The sequence below is a fragment of the Euprymna scolopes genome, chromosome 6 (genome assembly GCF_053919585.1).
Source record: "Euprymna scolopes isolate OS-2025 chromosome 6, ASM5391958v1, whole genome shotgun sequence".
Taxonomy (NCBI): domain Eukaryota; kingdom Metazoa; phylum Mollusca; class Cephalopoda; order Sepiida; family Sepiolidae; genus Euprymna; species Euprymna scolopes.
This window is the reverse complement of record NC_136487.1, coordinates 15,573,661-15,588,639: the sequence shown is the minus strand read 5'-3', so window position 1 is coordinate 15,588,639 and position 14,979 is coordinate 15,573,661. Positions and strand designations below refer to the sequence as shown.

The 14,979-nt window shown below is 34.9% G+C and overlaps 1 protein-coding gene across 2 annotated transcripts in view; it reads right to left on the bottom strand.

Moving 5' to 3' along the window:
• The window catches only part of LOC145277532 (neo-calmodulin-like), a 332,153-nt gene that overhangs the window by 251,146 nt on the left and 66,028 nt on the right, over positions 1-14,979 (bottom strand). The window contains exon 2 of one of the 2 annotated variants that reach the window (XM_080128982.1): positions 13,005-13,055. The exons of the other annotated variant lie outside the window; for it this stretch is intronic. Coding sequence (XP_079985108.1) covers positions 13,005-13,055 — 51 coding nt within the window. The remainder of the gene's footprint in view (positions 1-13,004; positions 13,056-14,979) is intronic. 2 annotated transcript variants of the gene reach the window in all.

The following is a 14,979-nucleotide window of genomic DNA, read 5'->3' as shown; positions in this document are numbered from 1 at the left end:
GTCTGTAGACTGAAAATTGACAAAGTTATTGCGTAGGGAAATATACAAACACAGACAGGCACTTTCACTTTTATAGATATATAGACTAACAGTTTATCCCAGCGTTGCCCGGGTGTTTCGATGTGTATGTTGAGCAAAAAAAAAAAGTGGTAGTAGGAAGGCAGAGTCGAACCCGTACCGCAAAGGAAGAAAAGAATGGGGGAAAAACCTGACGTCTATGCTGTTACAACCACCGCCAAACCGGAAGTGATAATTTTATAAATTTAGGCTAGACAATCGAAAGGAAAAATATCTGCGAAAAAAGTGACCCCCCCCCCCCGTGGAAAAGTGCCCAGTTGAACGTGAAGATATTAATGATTTTAGCCAATTTTTCGATATTTGTCGTCTGAAAGGTCGGACTTAAAACTGTTACTGATCCTGAGAATATCCGTCGTCTCTGTCGAAAGTTATAGGCAGACATGCAAACATACATACATAGATACATACATATATACATTTATATATTGGTAACTAAAAATTTTGGACACAATTCGATTAAAATGCTTGCCCTATCTCTGAATACCCTTTATGTACAATTTCAAATGTTTAGACCAGAAATTGAGTAATTTGGAAGAGACCGCAGAGGTCAAATTTTTGTTTAACTTTGATCCCTATTATGACCCCTTAAGACTTATTGTTTGGGGCTCAGATCAAGTTATTAAGCTAAATCCATGTTCAAAGAACCTATATCTAAAATTTCAAATGTTTTGACCCAAAATTGTCGGAGGAGTTTAGTAGAGTTCTCAAAGGTCAAATCGTTGAACTTTGACCCTTTAACAGTAAAATTTCTGGCCGAAAACTGATCCCAAAGACTTTTCCAAATCTCAGTACCCTGTATATAAAATTTTGAGTCTGTAGACTGAAAATTAACAGAGTTGTTGCGAAGGAAAATGTACACAGACAGACAGACAGATACACACACAGACACACACACACACGTTCACTTTTATAGATAGACTAGCATGAGTGCCCGGCGTCGCCCGGGTGTTTGGAGGTGTGTGCTGAGCAAAAAAAAAAAAAAAGAAAAAACGGTCAATTTTTTTAATTGTGACCCCTATTTTGACCCCTTAATATTTATTGTTTTGGGCTCAAATTACGTTATTAAGTTAGATCTATGTCCAAGGAATCTATATCCAAAATTTGAAGTGTTTAGACCCAAAATTGTAGGAGGAGTTTGGTAGAGTTCTCAAATGTCAAATCGTTGAACTTTTACCTCTTTATAGTAAAATTTCTGGCCGACAACTGATCCTGAAGATTTTCCAAAATCTCAGTACCCTGTATATCAAATTTCGAATCTGTAGACTAAAAATTGACAGAGTTATTGCGTAGGGAAATGTACATTGACACACACACACAAAGACACTTTCACTTTTATATATATATAGATTAGCATTTCAGCTCGGCGTTGCCCGGGTGTTTGGATGTGTCTGTTGAGCAAAAAAAAAAGTGGTAGTAGGAAGGCAGATTCGAACCCGTATCGCAGAGGAGGAAAAGAACAGAAAAAAAAACTAACGCCTATGCTGTTACAACCACCACCAAACCTGAATTTAAATTTTTAAAAATTAAGGCTAGACAATCGACAAGAGAGGATGACTTTCAAAAATATCGACGAAAAAACGACCCCCGCCCTCTGTAGAAATGTTCACAGCTGAAGATATTAACGATTTTAGCCAATTTTTCCATATTTGTCGTCTGAAAGGTCGAACTTCAAAACGTTACTGATCTTGAGAAAATCCACTCCCATTGCATACGTCATTGTATTTGGTGTGTCTGTTATACGACATGTCAGGGTTTTTTTTTAAGATTAGGCAATGCCAGAACTGTTTGAAACAATTCACTGAACATAAGCTGTTACTTAACCCATAATTTACGAATGCTATTACTAGTAAAAGAAATAGATCCGATTAGATTTGAACTCGGTTTAACTGATTATAACCGAGCCTACATGCTGTTATCATCATCTGTGTTGTTTTACTCTGTGATCTGACCAAACGGTATTGGTACTGTTTTTAAGAAAAATGGACACCTACTTAGGACTGTTTTAGGGCGTGCCTCAGAGTTGGTTTTTATTTTTATTTTATTTTTATTGACCCCAAACAAGAGACATTGTCTCTATGACATAAGGTACAATTGTAAATTAGAGCTCAGATTTATAAGTGAAAAAGCTATGCAGCGAAATGTTTGTTCACTTTACATTTAATTTTCTGTACGTTGGTTCAGTAGTTTATCAGAGCTATTCGTTAAACCCGCACGATTGAAGGATTTTGCCCCCTATACAAAGAGTAGTAAAACTTAGTAATCGTATGCGAAGTCAGAGGTGATTTGATCCAGAGCATACAACGGATTGGCGAAGAAGCAACGTTGCTCTTCTGAAACCATTGCTTAACAGACACATTTTTCGCTTGCCACACGGAGAGACAGAAACGATCAGATGACAATAGATCCTGATGCCAACTTCTGGTGGATTTTCACTAGATTTTGTACCAGCTGGATTGCGGCTCTAATACACCTAACTCTAATACACCTAACTCTAATACACCTCGCGGTGCCAAATATGTCTGCCATGTGTGGCCCTTTTAGAAACTAGAGTTCCAGGCGGCATGTCTCTGACACTATCACTTTGCCATCGACCAATCACGACAAAGAAGAATTTGACTTTAGGGGGATGTTGTTGGGTATCCGTTACTTGGGTGAACTCTCTCGGACATTAAATGTGGTAATATTTCTTCCGAAATCAAGTAACACAACATCTGTGGTACTTTTTTTTTCTAATGCATTCTTTATACAACTTATAAAAAATAGGAGTCAATCAAGATAAAGAACATGCATCCATATCGGTTTTCGCATATTTTTGTATATTTACGAGTGTTTGGATTATTAGTCGTAATCGAGAATCGAAAAAAATCGAAATTGTTTTGGGTATCGGGATCAGTGTATGAATAAGAAAAATTTGTGCCTATTTTCTTATGCTCAGATAGAATTCGTTTCTTTTTTTGTTTTTTGTTTTACAAGTTAGTCACCATTTATCAAGTCCCGGAAGCCACTCAGGGATAAGGGTTATTGCTTGTAGAGTAATCAATGGGATATATCGTAGTAATCATTAGTATTAGAGATCTGATAAAGTGTCTTACTTAAGGGGGCGGTTCATCAGGAACTTGTTTATGTTGGACTTGAAGACATCCAAGTTGTAGTCAGGTGGGAAACAGGCAAACGGAAGAGAGTTCCACAGGCGTGCACTTCTAAGAAAGAAGCTTTGTTTATGGAATCTACGTTTTGATTTAGGCACAGCTAAAGAGTGGGGAAAATTTTTGACAGTGGTTTCAGCTAGACGGGTGTTTATCGTGAAAGATTGTCGAGGGGGGGGACCAGAGATTGGAGCTCAGACGAGCACTTGCCATGGAAGTAACGATAAAACAAAGACATGCTCGCAACGTCTCTCCTGTGGGAGATTGGTTGCAGGGAAGAGAAAATGGCATCTCCCACTAAGCCTATTTTGTACCCTGTCAAAGTGTTTTGTTTAAAACTTAATTTTCCATGGCTAAAATAATGAATATGAATTGATTTTCAATTCCAAGTAAAACTAAATTCTATACATCACCACCCACAAATGTTTTCATATTTGCAAAAATATATGCAAACTAGCAGGCTGCCCGGCGTTGCCCGGTTGCAAAATACACATAATATTATATTTTAATTCAACACAAACTAAGATATGTGTATGTGAGTATTATGCTTTTTTCTAAACAGTTTACTTCTTTGTTAGTAAAAAAAAAATGTTTGAGCTGAGATCGAAACCAAAACCTAAAGACAGTGAGCCAAGTACGATAACCATTAGACCAGCTTGACAGGATTGTCACAATGTATTTAAAACCTATTTATTCTTAACATCTTGTCATGTTTCACAGCCGCGCATGTGCAGTCGTGAAACATTTGACAAACAGATAAAAATCCGATGACTTCTAAATACCAATTTTTCAATTTTTATTCCTTAGAGACCATTTTTATCGGATGAAAACCGCTTACAAAATTTTTCACATGTCTATATCGTATATACCAAATTTCAAATTATTAATAGATTAAAAATTTGTTGAGTATATCGGTTGAGAAATGTGTTCTCACTTTTATAGATATTAAGTGCAAAAATAATGTTGCTTTTGAAGTTAAACTTCAAAAAACGACATTATTTTTGCACCAACCTTATATTATATACATGCTTTTTTTGTGGTATCTGACGCCCCCCCCCCCTAAAAAAATCAAGTTTATATTTAGAAAATTAAAATAATCTGAATCTGAATCGGTAATTATATCGTAATTAACAGAATCAGCGATTGCATTGGAATCAAAGGAAAATATTTCATCGTCCCATTACTAATATTTAACAGTTTACTATTTTCATCCATTCTTTTTGTATATAATTCATTATAACTTGCATACATAAAATTGTTTAATTAAAGTACAGTTGTTGTTCCTTCTCTTTGTAATCTGTCACTCCAATTCAATTTTATGAACTTGTCTTCGATTACAACTACTGTTTTTCTAGCGTGAAAGAACTGAATTTTATTTCAGGAACAAAAACCTCCGCAGCAGAAATGGTGAGCGTTTCAGACCGTGATTTGAAAACCCGATCTCCAGTTTAGTCGACATTCCTATCTGTCTTTGTAAAATTTCCGTTTAGTGATTATTTTTTCTTTGTTTCGCTTGTCATTCAGTTGACGTTTGATCAAAACAACTGTCACAAACATCGTTTGTATTCCAAACATTCTATTGTTTCTAACTATTCGCTTTTAGCACATGCTTTTCTCTCATCCACTCTTTCCATTAATTACTCCATCACATGTTCTTCGCTACGTATTGTTTCAATAATTACAATCCCCATACAATTCCGTTCGCACTGTATTTACCCTCTTTTTCCGCATAAGTCGGCCATACTATCACAAAGTCTGTTTCGGTATCCATTGTACAACTTGCACATGAATATATTTTGCTCTTATATGCATTTCATATTTTAATGCATTATTCCACTCATGTATAGGCCCTGTCGGTGGGGCATTAGAATACGCCGACTGCCCCCCTGAAGAGGGTAAAAGTGAGGCCCCAGCTTGTGGGCTTTGGGGAGTGTGGAGCCACCCTTTAATTACCATTGCTCCCAGGCCCACTCTGACCCGGAGTGGTAGTACCTGTTAGGGTCCCAAATATGAGTTAAATAGAAACCGACGTGAAAACAACAAATATATTCTATTCAAAAAAAATTTTTTCTTCAAAATCTTTGGATTCGGCATTAAATAACCCGAAAAGGGTTGATATGCCGTAAAAAAAAAAAAAAACAACCAACCATCCACTCATATATAGCAAGTTGTAGATTTTTTTTTTTTTTTGCTGTTTTGGTGTTCGTGAACTCCTAGTGTTTTTCCAAAACAGATTCCCATGACTGTATATGCTTTTATTTAATTTTAGGTAAACAAATTACATGGTCATGAGAGTAACAAGCTACTGTTTCTTTCAAATAATGGCCAGGAATATCATGTTTCTATGAAATTGAAAGTTTAGATCACCTGATGATGGTCATTATTTTACCGAAACAGTAGCTTTATTGGCGTGACCATTTAATTTGTTTACATAAAGTTGAATAAAAGCATATATTGCACTTTAATGGATCACTATCGTTGAATCCATTGATTATTTTGCTTTTGGACATTTTTAACCTGAAATATATATATATGACTACTTCATTTAATCACATAAATTAATATATGAAAGTATAATTTTATGCATAAACTTCAACAGTGCTCAATACATAGGTAGAGCTAGGTGGTAAGTTATAAAAATATATAAAGCTATTAAGCTACACTGAATATTCCGCGTTTCATCCATGCTAGGATTCGTCAGGCTTAATCGAAGAGTTGTGGTTGTCTCGCATTTTTATATACGCATATTCTATTAAGTTTTTAGTTAGCCAATCACCTTTCTAGTTTTCACCGCCCCCTTCCTAATCTCTCTCTCTATATATATTTAAAAAGTATAAAAATGGCAATAATATAGGATGGAATGATAAAATTATCTCCCTAGAAAGGACGATATGATTTCAATTTGATAAAAACCGGTTTTCTGGGGGTTTTTTTTTTTTTTTGCAGACTCTACTAGTTGGCCAGTTGTGTACAAATCCCAAGAGCGATAGGAGTCTTCTATCATGTCTGAAAGTGACACAATGGTTAACAAGTGAGACCGGAGATGCGCCGCTGTACAACTTATGCTCTCTACCAATCCAAGTTATGACAAGACCATTTCCAGTAACCTCAAAATGCAAATCTGGGCGATTTAACGCTTGAGGGTACAGATTAACGAAGTTTCCGGTCACGGTTATTGTCCTTGATGTGGTTTCAAGTGAGGGCCACATCATGCCACCTCACATCTTCAAAGTCAGCTTGAAAGTCAACACCAAAGTGTACTTGGATGTGCTGAAGAGTGTGGTGACTCTCTTGTACAATCAGGTGCCTGCTGGCAAAACCTGTGTGTGGCAGCATGACTCGGTGCCGACCCAAAAGTCCAAAGAGACTCAGGTTTGGCTTCAGAAGGAGTGCTACGACTTCGTACCCTTCTGTTACTGGCTCCCCGCCTCCTTCGACCTGAACCTGCTGGATTACTTTGTTTGGTCATACGTCCAGAAAATCACCAACAGGACCTCCCACAACACCAAAGCCAGCCTGATTGCCGCCATCTACCAAGTATTCGTCGAGCTCCTGCCGGTGCTTGTGGAAAAGGTATGCTCCCAGTTCCAGACCCGTATCGAGGCTGTAATTGAAACTGAAGGCGGATACATTGAATAGATCTCAGTTCTGCTTTATAATCAATTTACTTGAATTGATTTTTTCAATAAAAGTTTTAAAATAAAGCTGTAGTGTTGTTTTCTTTAGGGTGACAAATTTATCGTTCCACCCTGTAAATAGCTTAAATACATAGTTAGGCAAACTATGAAATAATCAAAAAATAAAATATTTATATATATACTGCTGAACCTATATTTTCTGCAAAACTTTAAAATCCTTTCTTGGGCACTATTTTGTCTGTAAATAGAAAAAAAAAGTTTCTTTTTTTATTTTTATTTTATTTTATTTTTATTTATTTTTTTTTTTGAGAAGGCAGTTTTCTCCCGAAATAACAAAGTATTTTACTTTGTTCCGGATTTCATTAGTATGAAGTTAAAGATTCATTGAATCAGTGAAAGAAACAGAATGTACTTAAAAATAAAGGTTATGAATCCCAAGAGTTATAAAATTATGTAACAATCTGTTCTTTTATTAAAATATTAAAATGTAAAACGAATCATTTTTATCAGAAATTCTAGATTTTTTTAAATATGTATATTGCAATTTTTTAATACATAGAAAAAGGTATACTTTCCGAGAAAATTCATGGTGCAATTAAATGAATACATCCTGGTTTCTCTTTAAAGAAATATTATTGGCTGGTTAAGCCATAAATACAGACTGGTAAAGCCGTCTGGCGAAGACATTGAAAGTTACGTCAAAAGCCTTACGTCAAGGATATACCAGCTCCGACCACAAACACTTTTCAGCACGAAATTATTACTTGAATACAGTAGCCAAGACCACTTAGCCTTTCAAACGAATGTATCCTTTTCACAGCAATGTAGATAATATTAAAAAAAAATTAAAAAAAAAAGAAGAATCACAGTCGGATATATTTAGCGAAAGATTTACTAAAAAATTGACTCAAAATTGTCATTATTGAAGTTGTAACGATAATGCAATATGTTTACAATTTGAAGATCTACAAATAAAATATGAATCTTAATGAAATGTTGAGATGATGATTGATATTACTTGGATTATTTTGGACTACTGTTCTCATCTTGAATGTTATTCTCACAATGTTATGCTACGTTGTAATGGCTGACAGAACAAGAGCATGCAACCCTCGTGGACAGTTCTTTCTGAAATGTTATGCAGATTAACGAGATCAATAAGATACACCTGAAGAAAATCGGTGGTTACATTGGCTGAAACGTTGTAATATTAATACTCAGGATGAAAAATGTAGTTCGATTAATTAAAAAAATATTAATTACGAATAGAATAAATAAAATGTATAAAATATTATTTTTAGAGGCGATGAACTTTAAATTGACACCTCTATGTTCTTTAATTGCAGATTTCGCAACAATCGGTTATTTTAAGTTCAACTTGGTTTGGCAATTCATCATGAACAGGCTGATACTCGGGCAAACTTTGCAAATTGTGCAAATTTATTTTATTTACATGTGATGAACGAATAATTTCACGAAAATGACCTGTCAACTGGCCATCTTGTTCGTACAAATTAACCCTATTAGATTATTTTCCTTTGGGAATATGTAAGGTCTCATGTCTACGCTGATAAACCAGACACAATAGACCACTTGGAAGACAGCATTCGACGTATATTGCCGAAATACTGCCTAATTTAATGCATAGAGTTTGTCCAAAATGGTATTTAAATTATAAATGTCAAAAATTAATCTTTGGAATAAGCCAAATATTTGTAACAAAAATATTTTTCTGTGATTTATTTTGATTTAAAGTTCGCCGCTTCTAAAAAAAAAAAACACCTTTTCTTTAAAAAAATCTCTAAATTAAAATTTCTACTTTTAATATCTTCCGCGTTAAAAGCAGTTTTCCAAAAATTTGGAAAAAAAGAAAAATGCAATATTCTGATTTATTTGTATCCTTCAGGCTATTGTTCTCATCTTGAGTGTGATTTGAACAATGTTTAAGTCGATGTAACCTCCGACCTTCTTTAGGTATATCTTGAAACCTTCATGTCGAACTCTGGAATCTGCACGGAATTTCGAATGTACAGATTTCAGCGTTCAACAGAAAGATTTCCAAGCTCGACAAGACACAAAGATCAGAAGGTTTCATCGATCGACACGTTGTGCAAATGACTTTCAATTTGAGAACCATAGCCCAATCAATCCAAATAAGAATATACTACTTCTTTTTTTTTTTTTAATAATTTTTAAAACCATTGTTAACGCAAGCGATGTTAAAAGTAAAAGTTTTAATTTTAAAATTTGTAGAGGGCGTGCTTTTTTTTTTTTTTTTTTTTAGAAGCGGAGAATGTTAAATAGAAAATAAATCACAGGATAATATTTTAATACAAATTCCCAAAGATTAATTTTTGCATGCATAATTTAAATACAATTTTGGGCAAACTCTATGCATTAAATTAAACTATATTTCGGTAATATAAAAATAATTAGAAATTATTTATAAAGAATCACAGAAAAATATTTGTATTATACAGGGTGGAACGATAAAATTATCGCCCTAGAAAAGACGACATGATTTCATTTCCGTTTGATGAAAACCAATATTCTTTTTTTTTTCAGACTATCTACTAGTTGACCAGTTGTGTAGAAATCCCAAGACCGATAGGAATCTTCTATGATGTCTGAAAGTGACACTATGTTCACTGTATAATTCATGCTGGGTTGCCACGAATAAAAGGGACGTGCTCAGGATAATGGAAACAAAGTTTCCGGCCACGATTATGTTCTTTGGTGTGGTTGCAAATGAGGCCCACATTATGCCACCTCACATCTTCGAAGTCGGCTTGAAAGTCAACACCAAAGTGTACTTGGATGTGCTGAAGAGTGTGATGACCCCCCCACTCCTGGTGGAATCAGTGCTACTTGTAGACCATGGGTGTTGCAGTAGGACTCTGCGCCAGCCCACAAGTCCAAAAAGACCCAGGCTTGGCTTTAGAAAGTGCTACGAATTCGTATCCTTCTCTCACTAGCCATACTCCTCCCCCGATCTGAACCTGCTCGACTACTTTGTTTGTACGTCGAGAACATCACCAACATGACCTTCCACAACACCAAAGCCAGTTTGATCGCCGCCATTCGCCGGCGCTTGTGGAAAAGGGCATGCTTCCAGTTCCGGATCCATATCTAGGTGGTGATTAAGGCTGAAGGCAGCTACATTGAATAGATGTCAGCTCTAATACATAATCAAGTTACCTTAATTAACTTTTTGTAATAAAAGTTTTAAAATAAAACTGTTGTGTTGTTTCTTTAGGGTGACACTTTTATCGTTCCACCGTGTAGAAAAAAATCCAAATATTACGAATAGTCAATCTTCATCTGAAAAAATCAGAAACGTAATGCAATATTCTATGTCGTAAAAGCCAAACAAAATTCGACGCATGCATATGCTTACAATTAATTGCACATTCTTTAATAAAGCGATAAGAATGAAATAGCAAACAATACAAAAACAGTCTTAACAACAAAAAAAAAAATGTGAATTAATAAATCAACACAATTCAAGTTGTTGACCAGCGAAATTTTCTTTCCCTAATTCTTTAGAATCAGGTATCTACATGGGGGAACCTCTTAAAGGTTTCCATGTTGAAAGTTATGCTATGGAATCGACAAGATTCGAACAAGACAACGTGTATATCTACTTGACCATTGTTTCTTAAGTGTTCTATTTTCATGGGAAAGGGATTCGCATTACAGCTTAGATAGACTTTTTCGTATTTCCCTTTAAAGTGCTTACCCCTTCCGGACACTTGAATAATTAATTAGTATTTTTTTTTATTTAAATTATGGTGCTATTTTGTTTTTACTTTTTTGTTTTTACATCGGTGATCTTTTAAAGCAACACATTTAAGGGGAAAACATTATTAGATACTTACGTGTAATTAAAAAATTACGAAAAATGATCCAGTAGATGTGCTCGGTCTATTCTTAACAAGAAGAAGAAATAATCTACAATTACGTTCAGTTTAAAATTGCTTCAATTGAATTTTAATTGAATTAGGTCAAGGGAGATAAGTAACCTTGTCATTAATTGATCACACAGCTCTTTCAAATGTAAACATAAGATAAACCATGATAACTCTTTACATTCTATTTTAGTTGTAATTATTCTTCTACTGAACCATTCTTTGTAACTTGTACTAATTTTGCCATGACACTGAGTATGTAATAATGTTTTTCATATAAAACGTCATCAATGTAAACAAGCACTTAAATTATAAATATATAATTATTAATATAATTATTTTAAATACCTACAAATACTAGTGTTTCATCTTTTCGGGAATAATCAGTGTAGATTACCGCCGGTCAGGAGATTCGAACCCGGCCATGGAGCCATCTCTGACACCCTTAGCAAGGAACAAATCGCTCGGGCAGCGTAAACTGCGGTAAAAATATAGCTGAAATTTACATTTATATAAAGTTTGAATATCATTCAAGAAGGTCAAGAGTGATGAAATGATTTTAACATCATGACCTTCGCACGTGGGTTTAAGTGACCGACTTTTTTTTTTATTTCAGCGTAAAGTGCTGAACAATATGAAAGAGGCAGTATATATATATATATATATATATATATATATATATATATATATAGTTATATATTTATATATATTTATATATATATGTTAAAATGGACAACGAAACCAAAAAATGAATGAGCTAACCTGTTTGAAAATAGTTCAAATTTCATCTTCAAGCACTTAGTTTTAGATTGAGAAATTAATATAAGATATTTCAAAATATTTAAATTAAAAATATCTCCTTTACCTTCTAAGTCCACACGCCCACAGAAATACATGGCTGCAAGTTGCGTGTTTCCATTTTAAGGTGTTATTTCTTCCAACTTTTGCCACCGTGCAGACTATTAAAAACCAACATCTGTTCACCTTTGCAATTCGTGGTGTCTTATTGCAATGGACAAAATCACGTTGGCACATAGGTTTTCGTTAGATCACCAAAATTAAGCATCGGTGAGCCTGATTAGTAGTAAAATGCTTTTTTCCTCCTGAGTGCAGGAGACTTCGAGAAAACCCCATCCTCGCCTAAAACATCTTCCATGGACGGTGCCGCCTGTACCGGGACCTCTTCTTCATCCTTGCCCTGGATCGTGAGCTTAGTGGGCACGCGAAAAAGGTCTACTTTCGACGTTTCCAGAGGCTTCGGCATCAAACAGCATTCTTGGTCAGAGTGGCATCTCTGTGGAACCAGCTACCCGATGAGGTCGTAAACCAGCCCACACTACAGGGCTTCATTGCGGCCTGGCACAGACGCTGGTCGGGCCTCCACGGGTTTCCCCCTGTTTAGTTTCTCTTGGTACATAGCCCCTAAATTCCCTAACCCTAAGCCCCTAAATTCTCACCGATTTTTGCTCTTGTGAATGATAATCGCTTGAGCGTTTATTCTTTGCCAATTAAATGAACGAATGAATGAATGCCTGTGCTCTCCGCTTATCTCGGCATTGTTTCCAGTCATCCTGGACTTTTCTTTGCCACTAGAATCAAGCAGTGCCGAGGGGTGGTTATAGATTACGCAACCTTTGCTTCACACTTCAGGACGTGTCATCCATCATCCCTCCAGGATGATCAGATAGTCCTCGTCGTTCCGAAAATCCATTGAAACGAGTTTTGTTCAAGCATCATGCTTAAATACAAATTTCCAATCCCATCATTCCATTTTCATTCTTGGTTGTTTGCATGAATTATAACGGACGTGTCTGTTAAATGTTTGTATTTATGATGAATAACATTTCATTCTTAAATAATAATGTCTGACGAAGGGATGTTTCCTGAAATATTACAATACGGACCCTCTACCTGATTATGTTAACGTAAATGAGCACACAATGCATGTAATGTATTAATCATATTGTGCTAATAAAAGGTTAATCTACATAGCTTATGTCACTGTTATATTTTCATTTACTTCAATTTGTATCAATCCGTTACACGTCTCCGTTGTATTGTCTTCTATAAATTTTTAATTTCTTTTATATACACACTAAACAATGCTTCAAGCAAACTACATTAACCTCTTACAATAATAATATTAATAATAATAGACGTGCACCGCTCGTTTCACATAATATCTATACATATACAGGCGTACAACCACAGACGAGTAAAACTGGGGACTTAACGTGTCTGCTCTGTGCTCGGAACACTTTACAGCACCATAGCCGGTGGAACACCTGAAAATAAGGAAGTAAACAAAACAAAAAGGCAAAGAAAACAAGGCGAAACGAAATCTGGGAAGTTAAAAAAAAAAGATGTATTAACGGAAAAGACATTTGGGGCGAAAAGCTGCGTCAAAATGGAAGAGGTGGCGATTTGTTGATAGCGAATGCGCTGAAATAGTTTGAAAGGAAGAGTGAAGGTTAGGGAGAGGGTTGAATAGGTGGAAATGTTTGGTAAAGTTGTGCAAAATATTGGTAAGATCAAAAACGACGAAAGGGCAACAAACGGGTGGGGAAAAAATGTGTTAAAAGGAGGCGGAGATAGAAAAGACCGACAGAAGATGAAGATATGGGCAGCTTAAAAATCAGGTAGAAAATAGATTTTTTAAAAATTATGGTGGATTATAAAAACCGGGTAGAAGATGACGTTATGTAGATTGAAAAATGAAATACGAAAAATATGAAGTGGGTGGATGAGATACAGATAAAAGAAACTTGTATAAATTAAAAAGTTTTTTTTAATCATAAAGCATATATAGAAATGGTGGAAATATAAAACAAGCTTGATGGTAAAAGAGTAGGGCGCAGAAAAGGCAGAAATGGGAAAAGCAGAAATCTGGAAAAAACACATGAGTATCTGCAAAAAGACAAGAACTTCAAAACAAAATTGGAATCTAGAAAAAAAAACAAATAAAAAAGACGGAAATCTGAAAAGAAAGGGACGAGAGTTTGTTCAAAAAGAAATTTTTTTAAATAAAAAACAAAAAGAATTTGGAAAAAACTAATGGTAAGCGGAAAAAAATAAAAACTATAAATATACAGAATCTAAATAAAAAAACGGAATCTAAAAATAAAGAGGAAAGTTTGAAAATAAAAAAAAGTGAAAAAAGGAATTTGGAACAAACAAAGAATTTGGTAAAAGAAAAATGAATAGTAATTTGAAAAAATGAAGTAGAAAAAAAAGAATTTGAGAAAAGAAAAGGAATTTGGATAAAAGGAATTTAGAAAAAGAAGGAATTGGAAAAAAGAAGAAATTGGAAAAAAATGTGGGAATTGAAAAAAGAGGGAATTGAAAAAAAAAGAGGGGATTGAAAAAGAGGGGATTGAAAAAGAGGGAATTGGATAAAAAGGGGGTAATTGAGAAAAAAGAATTTAAAAAATAAATTCGAAAAAAAAAACGAAAGTAACTTTAAAATTTGGCATCTGATAAAAAAGACAGGAACTTATTGAAAAGACGAATGGGCTTTGCAATGGGTTTTTTTTTTAATTTATATGAAAGTAAAATATTGCAATTTTATTTCCAGATTAACGATAGAAATTCCAACGCGATTTTTTCGATTTGAGAAGAGGCGCAGCACCCCAAACTTTCAGATGTTTTTTTTTTTTAATTTCACGGTGGGAATATTTAGCACCAGTAAAGTGGAATTTTAAAAGGCAACTCCTTAAAGGAAAAGCACTCTGTCCAAACAAAGAAAAAATACCTTGGCAATCCCTCGGCATTATTCGACAGTAGCGCCTCAGACAATTAGTAATAAATTAACTCCTTCTCAAATGGCGGGGTGGTATATCATGGAAATGTGAACCTCTTAGAACTGCCTAGGGTAAAACCTAATACCAACGGAGAACAATGTCACGCAGCACAATATGCCTGAGACTCTGTCGATCAGATTTCCATATGAAATGGCCACCCCAGATATTGACCTGGATTGTTATTGCTTTTTTTTATATCATGTATATATAATCATTATAACTACTCCGTTTACTGCGTTACGTGGATTCAAATTAACCGTTCAAAAATCTAATTCATAAAACTCACTATCTCTGTTTGTCTCCATATTTTCAAACTATTTCTTCCAAAACAAAAAGTCGCAGAGCGGCGCTAGGAGTATCGAATGATTGGATTTTTTTTACCGTTCTTTTATTGGTTTTCAGCGGGTGA